We start from the raw sequence: 14,602 nt of genomic DNA on the forward strand, positions 1-14,602 counted from the left end.
CTGACTTATAAAGCCCTAAACGGCTTAGCTCCAGTCTATTTAACCGATCTTCTATCGCCCTATAATCCATCGCGCTCTTTAAGATCACTAAATTCGAGGCTTTTGGTCATACCTAGGATATCCAGATCCACCAAAGGAGGGAGAGCATTTTCACATTTAGCACCAAAACTCTGGAATAGTCTTCCGGATACTGTTCGTTGCTCAGACTCACTCTCCCAGTTTAAAACTAGATTAAAGACGCATCTCTTCAGCCAGGCATTCATATAATACTTTTAATCCTACAGTTAAATCCGACCTCTAGTTCATAAACGCCAGAGGAGAACTGGCCCCCGACTGAGCCCGGGTTCTCCCAAGGTTTTTTTTTCTCCATTAGGTCACCTGATGGAGTTTTTCGGTTCCTTGCCACTGTTGCCTTTGGCTTGCTCAGTTGGGGATATTTGGGGATATTTAATTGAATTAATCAATCAACGATACTATTGATCAGCATTACCGAACGTAGACGTTCCACTAGAAACAAACATTGATGTATTGTTCTAATTTATTACTGTGAAGCTGCTTTGATACAACCTGTGTTGTGAAAAGCGCTATATAAATAAACTTGACTTGACTTGACTTGACTCTTAAAGTTTTAATGTTAGTTTTTCCCCGGCCCGCTGTAACTGTTTGTTATGACAACAACAGTAAGAAAAATATTATCAGATGATGTCAGCTACTCGATGATGAAGATAATGATATAATCATCATGTAGTGCTGATATGATCATCATCGTGTAATTTCTTATAGACAATCATGTTTGTTATTAATTACATATAATTGTTTATAGTAATGTTCCTACAGCTTGACATCCAACTATTATAATACAAAAATCTGTAAGAAAAAAAAAAAAGACATTACTGTGTAACTTAGACACACTCAAACCTCAAGAATCAGCATGTAAATCTCGATAACGGTGACATGCTTCATACCGCAGTGCATTCTGGGAGCCACTGATAAGTTTTGTATGATGCACCCAGAATGCATTGTGGCATGAAACACGTTACCGTTATTGAGATTTACAGGCTGATTCTTGAGGTTTGTGTTTGTCTTAATGCAGAGTTTTAAATCTTATTGTTCACTGATCTTGATTTTAATAATGTAAGTAGCCAGCATACTTGACCACATTTTCTCTTGCTATAATTAGCATCTACAGCAGCCAGAGAAAGACTAACATTTAAAGTATCAAGACTAAAGAGCCCAACTACAGCAAACACTGACCTCTACAATGGTGACCAAACCAAACTCTTCAAACAAACTTCAACATGTAAACCTCTTAAACATAATTTCTAAACATCGAAACTTCCCGCTATAACTGTCTAAGAATCTTAGGGGGGATAATGTTCTATCAATGTCATCACTAAACATGTTTGAAATGTTTATAGAGAGTGTTATCCTACCTTTTAGGAGAACATTCTGGTTACAAAAATAAAATTAGCTACAGAAAATATTACAAGAACATAACATAATGCTCTCAAAACATTCATAGAACAATAACATTTCTAGCTGGGATGAGCTCATATTGTGGTCATAGTTTGAGCACACAGTGAGAGCGCTGTGAGGTTACACTTTTAGATCACTGTGAACTCAGATTGCTGACGGTGTGACCACATGGTGACATCACTGTGAGATCATAGTGTTGACTGGGGAGCCTTCTCTAACGTTACTTTACTCAATAGCTGCTATTCATCAAAGAGCCTGTTTAACTTTTAACTATAAATGTTCTACTGTCTATATAATAAAGTACACAACCAAGCAATGAAAAAAAAGCTTGTAATTAAGACCGTAACATTGACTTACCTGCACTGTTAGCCCTTGCTGTGAAAAAGGGCCAAATTCTGACAATATCATACCATTTTCCATTAAAACAGTAATATACCGTAGAAAACAAAAATAGCCTACAGGAATATACTGTGAATTAACAGTGCTCAAAATCGACACTCAGAGGCTGTTTAGCGCAATTTTCCACCGGACAAATTGCGATTGTTAACTCATGATTTCTGTTCTGTGCGTCTGTGCGCACCAATCTTGCACTTCTATCTACTCCTCAACCAGACCACCTAGAGACTTCGGGTTTTCGGCATTATGTTAAGGAAGGTCTAATCTCGGGAACGCACAAAAAAAATCCAGGAAAAGATTTACTATCTCTTAGTGTTGTGATCCCATGAGGTGAGAAAATTGCGCTAAAACACTCACCGAGTTTTTATTACTTGTTTCCCAGTCATTGATTCTGCTTGTTAACAGCAGGTGTTCATCACTAATGCTCAACAATCACTTACATATTCTCTTAATTATCTCACTGCAACACTGTCTCAATGTAGGGCTGTGCGATATATATCGTGAGATTGTTATGCGCATCTCGTCAGTAAAGCCGGTTCCTTGATTAGTAGTAAATCGCCATCACCTGCTTTCAGATGGAGCGGCATTTACTACAAAGAGCCGTAGTTAACTGACAAGCTGAGCCATATCGCATTAATATCGCGGACGTATCGCCAGCGATACTTAATGCGATATGGCTCAGCTTGTCAGTTAACTACGGCTCTTTGTACACAGCAACAACTCCAGTGTTAAATTAACACTCCTGGGAGTGTATGAGTCCACACTCAAGAGTGTTTAAGTTAATGAGATAATTAAGTGATTAATTTAGTGATGATTGAACATTATTGAAGACTCCTGATGTTAACAAGCAGAATCTCTGAAGGAGAAAATCACAAATTGTAAGTTACCATTAAGGTGATGGGTGTTTGCTTTAGTTGGGCTCTAGACCATTATATGTTTACTTTAGATTTTGTTTGGCTGCTGTATCTGAGTTATAACTGACAGATAAACAAAGAAAAAAAAGTGATCTGATGGTGTAGGTTATGTTATGACAATCATCATTTGAACTTGATCACTGAACTCATTAAAATCCTTCTTTCTGACTTCGATTTATGTTGTTGGTTAGTGAATCTGCATAAATGCCCAGCATTTTTTATATAATATAAAGGATTTCTTAAAAGTTGCTTAAAAAAAAAATCATTCTTTTAGGCACACACAGATGTCAAGATTCAGTCTATGCATCTCAACAATGGTGAGGAGCAGAATATTCAATTAGGAAAAGTAAATTACATAGACAATTCAGATCATAATTTATTCATACCGCAATGCATGATGGGAGCCATTAATGAGTTGTGATTGGTGGCAGCCACTGCAACATGCTTTATTATTGTCACCATTGTTGAGATTCACAGGCTGATTATTGATGTCTGTGTTTTAAATGAATTTATCTGAATGTCTTTTGATCAGAACAATGTTTATTAAAATCTAAAAAAAATCTAAAAAAATTAGCTGTAACAAATTACATCAATTTTTTTAAGTTAATCCAAAGTATCATTTTTTTCAGTGTAAAGTACTGATAATCATAGGCTGAAGAATCACTAAACTGCTGCTAACAAGTTAAACCAAACTATTTCAGTAAGTTTCATTTTTCAGATCACAGCATGATTATGTCAAAACATAACCAACACTATAAGATAACATTTTACTTTGTTCATTTAACTGTTATAAATCAATAACAGCAGACAAACAACAGTAAATATTAAAGTAAACATATAATGGTCTAGAGCCCAACTAAAGCAAACACCCATCACCTTAATGGTAACTTACAATTTGTGATTTTCTTCTTCAGTGATTCTGCTTGTTAACATCAGGTGTCTTCAATAATGCTCAATCATCACTAAATTAATCACTTAATTATCTCCTCAGCCCTAAATGCCGCTCCATCTGAAAGCAGGTGATGGCGATTTACTACTAATCAAGGAACCGGCTTTACTGACGAGATGCGCATAACAATCTCACGATATATATCGCCCAGCCCTAGTCTCAATGTTACTTTTTACTCGTTGTAGTGTGGATTTCCTGTGGGGTTGAAAGGGTTAACAGTGTAAGATAAAAAGACACACCCACAAAATGTATTTTAACAGTAATAAACTGTAAGTTATAAAATAGGTTTATACTGGCAACACTGTTGCCAGTAGTTTACTGTAAAATTAATTTTTTGGGTCACCATTGTGCAGAAGAGTAGAGCCTGTGCTTCAGTCCAGGAGAAGATCTACAAACATTGATGATTTGCTGCATGTTGCTTTATTTAACAGGCGGTGACTGTGTAGTTGCTGGTCCAGTGGAAATCTTTTTACGTTCAATAGTTTTTTAGTGGTCTTAAATGAAAGAAGTTCACAGTAATACTTTGCTCACATTATTAATGCATTATAAAATTTAGTTAATACATTTAAATGACAGTTGGTCAATTTAAGGCAGTCGGTTTCTGCAAGTGTAATTAGTTCATTTGAATTAGAATTTAGTGCATTTTTACAGAAACAAAGTAGACTACAGTAAAGAACTGTACAATTAACAGTATTTTACTGGCAACAGTGTTGCCAGTATTTTACTGTAAAAAAAAGGTCAGGTAAGGTCTAACAGTGTACCGAATCTCCTGATCAAAACACAGGCAAAGAAGAAAGAAAAACAAGCAATAGAAGCATTGCTTACACACATGTAAGCTAACGTAATCATAAACATTACATAGCATATGAATCAAAACTGCCTAACATTTCCGAATGAAATGTCGACCCAGTACGAGCTGTAGGACTGTGAAAGCATTAGGGGTGTAGATGATTATTAGGGGTCTAATTATAAGGCTGTAAAAAAAATTAATATTGACATAAGTGAACACTAATATTTATTGAAAGAAAAAAAAGCAATTTTGTTTTAAAACGTATGACAAACTTCAGTATGACGTAAGCATTATGCAGGAGGCAATTACTTTAGAAAATCATAAACCTGAGAAGACTCCTTTAGACACATATAACACATATTTTGACCTGTTATTAAAACACGTTTGGTTCAGGTGAAACTGAGTGTGTATTAAATGTTTTTCAAAAATGTATAAAAACCAACACGAATACAAAGATTGTTCAAATAATTCTCCTTTTTATCACCTTAGACATCCTTATTGTTCATTGGCCCTTACACAAATGTATAGAGTGTAGTAGCTAAGTCAGTAATTTTGTCTGTTTTGTCTTCACTTGTCTGTTGTTTTAGTCTGCAGTACGTCTTTGGAGAGCACACCTGGGTTGAATACTGGCCGACAAGAGAGGAAAGTCAAATGAAAGAATACAGGGATCAGTACATCGGCATCTCTGCGCTCCAGGATAAACTCCTCAACGATGGATGTGCTTCATAATGTTGATTAAATGTTCAAAATGTTGATTACAGGAAATTAAACATCCTCTCTTGTATACTCTCAATATCTCTTAAATAATATTGTTGGAGCTAAAATACTTAAAAAAATCAAATAAAAAAATGGTGGCTTGAATTCATTTCAAGTTCAGTTTAGAATTCTGACTAACTAATACCTTGCAAGAATATTCTGATAACTTTTTCCAATCTGAATCACAAATCCAACATTATAATTTGTTTTGTGTGATATTTTATGTCTGTATCTCATTTTAATAATCATAAGAAACTTTAAAGGGGAATTTCTGGATATCTGAATAGGCTAAACATTATTCAAAAGAAAAATAATAAATGCGTTCAGATGATTATTCCTGGCATTTGCTTTCTGACAGGAGTTGATGTGGATGATAAAAGATATGGAAGAGGTATTGGGATAAATTACTTTCTAGAACATTCAAAAAGCAAAACCTCAAGAGGCCTGATGTGGAGCATCTCAAGTCTGGAAGCTTGTAGAAGAGGAATCTAACATCACACAGACGGGAAATTGATGTAGTCTATTGATTTGTTTTTCAATAAATAAACTGAATTAATGTTTTTGGCACCAACAACGCTAAATCAAGACAGAATTTCATTTATGGTGATAATTGGTCATTTTGAATGAATGAATGAGGCATTTTGGTAAGATTTTTAAAAATGGACTGTTCATCGGATTGGTCCAAGACCTTGGGAGATTTGTCGCACTTGAACTTTGACTGGATTCGAGGAGTTTATGTGGTTGTAATAAAAATTGTAACAAATACTTCCCTCGCCGGTCAATTTGACTCCCATAGGAAATAATGGGAAATGGGATTTTATTTTTTATTGGTCAAAAAACTAAAAAATCTGGCACAATCCAACACACACACACACAAATGAAGAAATTAGATTAGAGAGCATCCCCAAGAACACACACACACACACATATCAGTTTTTTTTTTCAATCAGTCACAATGCAGATATGAAGTTTACAATGCAGAACATGGTTTCATTGTTTGTATATAGATTTTTTTTATTGAGCAGATTATTAAATGACAATATATGCAATCACGACCTACTTCTTTTTTAACATCCATAGAAATTAATGAATAAAAAAAATATAAAAATAACCGGAACATCATCCTTATCCCTACCCATCCTAAAGTACCCCACAAAAAATAAAGGGAAACAAATCCAAAGAAGGGACAGTCTCAACAAAGGAGTCTCTGAGAGGAGTGTTACATTTTTTCCAGGAGTAGAAAGGACATCAAGTCCTTCAACCAAGAACAATTTGGAGGGGGCAAGAGGATTTGCAATGCAACAATATTCCTCTTCTGGCTGCCAATGAAGCAAAAGCAACAGTATCTGCATGCCGCTTGTTGTACCATGATGAATATACATTTACAGGGTACCATAGGCGCCGATTTATGTTTTCCTCCGTGGGTGCTCATGGGAGCACGCCCTTTAAAAAAAAAAAAAATTGCATTTCAGAACCTTAGGAAATGGACAGCGGCCGACACGAACACTACACACACCTATTTACTTGATAATAAAGCCGTAAAGTAGGCTATCTTTCAACTCAGGACAGCGCCACTTCTCACAAATACAGACAGGATTGGAGATGAAAAGTTTAACTGACACGTAACCGTAAGCCTTTCACAACATTGTTTTCTTCAGTTTTCACTAGCTATTATTTTCTTCAACTCCTCAGCATCCATCTCGACTGCAAGCGGATCGCGCGCGCGGTTATGATGACTTTTTAAAAGTGAAAGTAGGTATAGAGACTCCTGGGAGGGCGTGGGCTCAAGGCTCAAATAAAATGATGTGGATTTTAAATTATTTTATTAACTTGAAATACAGGCATATTTTTGTACTTGTGTTCCTAAAAATGTGCATATATTTTTACGTTTGCACGTGATTGTTTTAAACCCGTGTTTAGACCCGCGTTTCCCCCGTGTCCGACCCGACCTGCACCCGTTTGAGTAAAATTTGCGGGTCACCCGTCGGGTACCCGAACCAGTGCAGGACTCTGTCACACAAGTCCACACAGTATAAATTTGATTTGTTGACTCACCATTGTGGTTAATTCTTCAGGAGGAACGTGTCTCTGCGTACAGAGCGGGGTCACTAAAGAGGCGTTTTCATCCGAGAAACGCTGTGATTGGTGGAAAGGATATGGAGCAGGCGACTGACAGCGACATAACCAATCACAGTGTGACAGACGCTTCACATAGCACCAACTGCAATGTTTAATTTTAAATGAACGTACTGGCACACGTGGGTGCTCGGTCGAGCACCCACGGTATCGGCGCTTTTTGTTTTTGATCTGTTGAAATAATAATAATACTGTTGTGTGAAAGTCTGAACAATTTATAGTCCTCTCCTTAAAGATAAAATATGTAAAACATAAATCAATCAAAATGAACTAAATTTAAATAATGAGTCAATACATCATCAATCCTTCTTCCAAAATGTGTTTTATTACGCTGATTCACTATAGGCTTGTTCGACTTAATGCAGCTCTGCGCAGACCGATCGCCGGCTGACTTGAAGCAGTGCATGCCGGTTAGAAATTTTGTCCGACTTGATGCAGCGCCGACGCCACGTGACTGTGACGTATGCATCAAAGTACCGCGAGAGCAATTCGAGAGTAGCCGGAGAACTCAGCCAGCGCAGCTTCTCAAGTATGGAAGGCCAAAAGGGCCAAAACGTGTGAAACTGTCGTGTAAACACTTAATTACGTGTTAACACGCAATTTACGCGTAAACACGCAATTTACGTGTTAACACGTCATTACGTGTTAACGCGTAAATGACGTGTTAACACGTAAATTCCGTGTTAACACGTAAATTATTAGACATTAGCACCACCTACTGGTTTGGTGCTCTTGCTCAAACACACAGAACCTAATTAGATTAAGGTTGTAAAAAGCCGTTTTTAATGTGAAAATACATGTTGAACAATGCATTTTCAGAATATAGGATAGGCTACAACTACATATAATAATTATTTTAAATGGGCCTATTTAGACAGTTAAGTTAACTATAACTAATCAAGCCCTGAAAGGCATGACCATTTTCACAATCACAATAGAAATTGTGTAAGGATAATTACACATTTCTCCAAACAGTATTTTCATGTACACTTATACCATATTTCTAAAGCATCTTTTTATAATTTAACCTCTATGCATTTGTTAGAGAGCCCCTTCTGATAACACCATTAAGCCTTATGAATCTGAGATAGTGCATTGTTTTGCGGTGTTTTTCGAAGTTAATATATATATATGTATATATATATATATATATATATATATATATATATATATATATAACAAAGTTATTTATATTACAACACACACACTACACTTTGCACATTATATTACATCACCCCCCCCCCCCCCTTATTTATATTATTTATATTATACACACATGCGTATGTCATAATAATAATCTAAGACGAGAGTGGCTTGAATTATTAATAATTGAAATGAGACAGAATTCCTGCCATAAAATGACATTTTACAATGGATATTCAAATGTGAAATCTGTGAATATAAGACCAACAATTATTAAAATAAACTGTAATATTACTACACAGAACAAGAGATTATGCTATATTCTCGCCAATGTTTGGATAGATTTGGAGATTACACTCGTGATCTATCTATTCAGTTTCCTGCAAGTTATACCCTTCCGTCAGTGTCGTTGGCTTATGATGGCTGATGAGGTATGCTCAGCGTTGTGCTTGCGTCACTCTATCATGAATAATTTAAATAAAATAAAGGTGTTGTGTCACGTTGACACTGCCTGTCGTAACTGTTTGTAATCATTCTCATGACTATTAATGTGATGATGCACACCTTCGTTGTATTGTATTTATTCATGAGATTGTGAACGAGCTCTTACCTAATGGATACGTTTAGCCTACGTCACCTGGCATCTTCAGTTTGGTGCACGCCTGTGATGCGCATCGTATAGTAAATACAGAGGCGTGAAAACAAACAGCACAAAACATAGCTACTTTCGGTTTTAATAAACACTGTTAAACATATTACGGTGGGTTGTATACGTTGAAAATAGTTATTTTTTTTACTTTATTTAAGTTTGTCATGAGTTGCTTCGCGATTAGCGCGACAGTCTGCCATTATATGCAATCAAAATACCGTTGCATTTGGAATCAATACGATTTGATGTTGTTTCAGAGTTATGAATTATTTATCTTCGACTTCGAATTATCCCCCCATGTCTATTAAGAGTTGGCTAAGTGAATGTCCGTAGCCTAACCCATTTCTCTTTTTTTTTTCCTCAGAGATGACATTTGGTAGCATAAAATTAAATTATCGATATCAATTATGTAAAAAAATAATTTAAGTCCTTAAGATAAAAATATGAGCACAACTAATCAAATGACAAAATTTAGAAATTGGATGCAGTTATTATAAACGTCATTATAAACTGAATAATAAATAAGTAAAGATAGATAGAGGACAGACAGACCCTTACGAATATAGGCTAACAGTTTTACTATAGAAAAATAATAATAAATTGGTCTTCTGTGGTGGTCGACAGTGCGGTGAGGGTGAGAGTGCGCGCGCCGGGCGGGCTCTCTCTCTCTCTCTCTCTCTCTCTCTCTCTCTCTCTCTCTCTCTCTCTCTCTCTCTCTCGGAGGTGTGGAGAATGTTGTCAAGGCTGGATCTGGATTTTCCCTTTGACTGCAGAGATTAGGCCTATTGTCTGTGATGTGGACAAAGTCCTCCGGCTGGACCTGACATGAAGACTTGATACAGAAGCAGAAACAATCTCTCTCACTGACCTTGATTATGCAGTTGCGCAAATTTACAGGATTTGTTTGTTATTTGTGCTTGTGCAAGATAGTCATACCAGCCAGTAAAGTTCCATGGTTTCCAATGTGCCAGCACGCAAATCACGTGTGTGGTGTGTGTAATGTAGTAGGCTATAATTTGTAAAGTGTAGTGTGCGTGTTGTAATATAAATAACTTTGTAATATATGTGTTTGTGTGTGTAATGTAATACAATGCGTAAAGTGTAGTGTGTGTGTTGTAATATAAATAACTTTGTTATTTGTTATATATACACTGTTAACCCTTGCTGTAAAAAAAGGCCAAATTCTGACAATATCATACCATTTTTCATTAAAACAGTAATATACCGTAGAAAATAAAAGTAGCCTACAGGAATATACTGTGAATTAACAGTGCTCAAAATCGACACTCAGAGGCTGTTTTCCCAATCACACCCTATACCCTCATTCACTATTCCCTACATTAGTTCACTAATAAAGTCCACTAGACAGAGTGAATGAAAAGAAGTGAGTGAATTGAGACACTGATGAACACCTGATAAGCAGAATCACTGAAGGACAGAGAAACAAGAACAGAAAAAAGAGAAACACAAAAACTACAACTGACTTCCAGCAACACTGAGTGTGAAAACAGTTTACAAACCAGTTTACGATTATTTCTATCATACATGTACAAAAGTTCTTGTTGAGAATTAACAGAGATTTAGTTAATAATAAAGTTTGTTGTCACCATGATGGAGATCAGTATTTGCTTTAGTTGGTCACTTGTCCCTTGACTTCTTACCATTAATCTCTCTCTGACTGCTGTAACAGTGAGTTTATAAAACACATTTGTTGTGGCAAGAAAAAGCCAAGAGGAAGATTATCAGGTGTTTTGGATTTTGTGATGATATCACAATCATGCTGGACATGTCTGATTCTCTGATTTTTCCTGCATATATTATTTGAATTTATGAATACTTCATATTTAGTATATATCTGTGATTCTACAACATGAAATCTATAATTCTGTAATCAGGTCTTCTGAAGAATATCATAATCATATAGTGCTTTAAAACATTTTGAACTCCTGCTTATCCTGGACACACACAGACATCAACAATCAGCACATGAATCTCAACAATGGTGACAATCAAAAGTGTCATGTCGCAGTGCATGCTGGGTTCCAGGATAATATAAACTCCCAGCATGCACTGCTGCATGAATAAAAATGTAAAAAAAAAATATTGCCACCACTGTTGAGATTAATGTGCTAAATTGTGATATCTCAGTGTTTCTTTAAGCCAGTGTAGCTCTGTTTTTTTTTTTTTATGCATGATGTGTTAAAAAATGAGTCATTGTAAATTATTGCTGTGGTTTCACAGTGGTGATAATGTAACACTTTTGATTGAGGATTAAACTCTGTACGAGTGAGAATGAATTTCCTTAGTGTATGAACAGGCAATATGATGATTTTGTCATCATAACTACATTCATTCATAAACTGTGGGTGTGCACAAGTGTGACTTGCACAAAAACAGCTCAAACAGCAAAAGAAACACTAATGTTTTAGCATCAGTATCCCAACTAAAGCAAGCACTGATCTCTATAATGGTAACTTCAAACCAAACATTTTCAATTAAACATCTTAATAACAACTTCTGTAGATGTATGAAATAAAGTCATACTGGTTAATAATAAGTGTAATAATGTGTAATGGCTGGAAGTCAGTTGTAGTTCTTGTGTTTCTCTATTTTCTATTCTAACAGCAGGTGTTCATCACTAATGCTCAACAATCACTTACATATTCCCTTAATTATCTCACTGCAACACTGCGTCAATGTTACTTTTTACTCTTTGTAGTGTGGATTTCCCTGTGGAGTTGAAAGGGTTAACAGTGTAAGATAAAAAAAGTCACACCCACAAAATGTATTTTACAGTAATAAACTGTAAGTTATAAAACAGGTTTATACTGGCAACACTGTTGCCAGTAGTTTACTGTAAAATCTTGTTTTTTTGGGTCACCATTGTGCAGAAGAGTAGAGCCTGTGCTTCAGTCCAGGAGAAGATCTACAATCATTGATGATTTGCTGCATGTTGCTTTATTTAAAAAGCAGTGACTATATAGTTGCTGGTCCAGTGGAAATCTCTTTATTTACAAGAGTTTTGTTGTGGTTTCAAATGAAATAAATGCACAGTAATACTTTGCTCATGTTAGTAATGCTTTATACATTTTAGTTAATACATTTAAATGACAGTTGGTCAATTTAAGGCAGTCGGTTTCTGTAAGTGAAATTAGTTAACTCGAGTTTTATTGCACTTTTACAGTAACATACTGTAGATTAACAGTAAATTACTGGCAACAGTGTTGCCAGTATTTTACTGTAAAAAAACCCGGTAAGGTCTAACAGTGTACATGTATGTATATACAATATATATATATATATATATATATATATATATATATATATATATATATATATATATATATATATATATTAACTTCGAAAAACACAGCAAAACAATGCACTATCTCAGATTCATAAGGCTTAATGGTGTTATCAGAAGGGGCTCTCTAACAAATGCATAGAGGTTAAATTATAAAAAGATGCTTTAGAAATATGGTATAAGTGTACATGAAAATACTGTTTGGAGAAATGTGTAATTATCCTTACACAATTTCTATTGTGATTGTGAAAATGGTCATGCCTTTCAGGGCTTGATTAGTTATAGTTAACTTAACTGTCTAAATAGGCCCATTTAAAATAATTATTATATGTAGTTGTATCCTATATTCTGAAAATACATTGTTCAACATGTATTTTCACATTAAAAACGGCTTTGTACAACCTTAATCTAATTAGGTTCTGTGTGTTTGAGCAAGAGCACCAAACCAGTAGGTGGTGCTAATGTCTAATAATTTACGTGTTAACACGCAATTTACGTGTTAACACGTCATTTACGAGTTAACACGTAATGACGTGTTAACACGTAAATTGCGTGTTTACGCGTAAATTGCGTGTTAACACGTAATTAAGTGTTTACACGACAGTTTCACACGTTTTGGCCCTTTTGGCCTTCCATACTCAAGAGCGGCTGCATTGGGCTGCACAAGGGCTGATGACGACACAGCTGTTCCACGATTGGCCGGATTCACCGCATGACAACGATCACATGTGTTGCATGTTTATTCGAACACCTTTAGTTCCTCTAAAGCTCACAAATCAGTTTTTTATAACAGTGAACACTCTTTTCATGTCGCTGTCATGTTATATTGTGTCATGTTTATCAAATAAAACTGATTAAAAAACTTAGACTCCACTTCATTTATAATAGCTTATGTTGAACTTTATTCTTGTTCAAACAGTCGCTGTATGAAGCAGTAGCCTACATAAAGTATTGAATAAAAATGTATCTGAAAAATCTGTGTATTATTTGTCAAATATTGCATTTATTTCACTTCAGCTGTGGTAAAGTATGCAAACACCACGTGAGCGGTCACTACGGGAACCAGAAAGTGTCCGACTTCACGGCTCCGTTTGCAGCTCCTCCCCGCCTGCACGCGGCTACTCTCGCAGATCGGGTGCATCCAGCCGCAGCCGATGTCGAACACACCTAAAGGTAAGCTTATAGCCTGGGTGCCAGCCCGAACCCCGCCCACAATATTTTTTGGTCGGGAAGTTCGGTCTGGACTCGCTCCGTTGAGGAGCTATTATGCCCGAACAAAAATTGTTCGGACCAATCAAATTGTCAGGGCGGGCTTTATACGATGATGGACAGATGAGCAACGGTAACGTAATCACCTACGTCACCAAAGAGTGCTTGATTTGAATTAGTTTACAACAAAGACGAGTGCAGCTGTAGAATTGAGATTTCACGAGTTCACATTTACAAATAAGTCAGATAGAATAAATGCATATATAAGATTTCACGAGTTCACACAAATAAGTCAGATAGACTAAATGCGTATATGACGTCCCACATAGCAACATTGTGTCGGCCCAGATCCGGCCCACATCTGGCACACATGGAAAGATGATCTGGCCCACATGCAGCGTGGAATTACGGCACTTGGGTGGGCCACTCCTGTTTGCCAGATCTGGGCCACAAGCAGGCCATAGCAATGCCACATCTCAGCCAAGAGCAAAGAAATAAACCAGAACTGGAGGATTAAACAACTCCACAAACAGCATTACCAGCTTCACTTATTACCAACCAGACTGACTTTATTTCTGTCAGACGTCTACAAAAGTTTTTATTGAGAATTAACAGAGGTTTAACTATAATGTGTTTCATTTAAAGTCACCATTACAGTGAATAGTGTTTCCATTAGTTGGGCTCTTAACTCTTATTATATCTTTTGTCTTCTTTGGCCGCTGTGACAGTGTGTTTGTCAAACACATTTGCAGCAGCAAAGAAAGCTAAAGTGAAGTGAGATCAGGTGATGATGGTTACCTGTTGATGGTTTTATAATCATCATGAAATAACCTGTTTCACTGAGATAATTTGAATCTAAAAATTGTGTTGTACCATTAAT

General features: G+C 36.1%; 1 protein-coding gene across 1 annotated transcript in view; it reads left to right on the plus strand.

Annotated features, from left to right (window-relative positions):
* LOC308688217 (complement C3-like) overlaps positions 1–6,045 on the plus strand; it is a 108,706-nt gene extending 102,661 nt beyond the window's left edge. Inside the window, exon 41 of the mRNA XM_081361142.1 lies at positions 5,113–6,045. Within this exon, the coding sequence (XP_081217268.1) occupies positions 5,113–5,254 (142 nt within the window). The 3' untranslated portion in view covers positions 5,255–6,045. The remainder of the gene's footprint in view (positions 1–5,112) is intronic.
* The last annotated feature ends 8,557 nt before the right edge of the window (positions 6,046–14,602 follow it).

This window comes from Scardinius erythrophthalmus (genome assembly GCF_964197995.2).
Source record: "Scardinius erythrophthalmus genome assembly, chromosome: 3".
NCBI lineage: Eukaryota > Metazoa > Chordata > Actinopteri > Cypriniformes > Leuciscidae > Scardinius > Scardinius erythrophthalmus.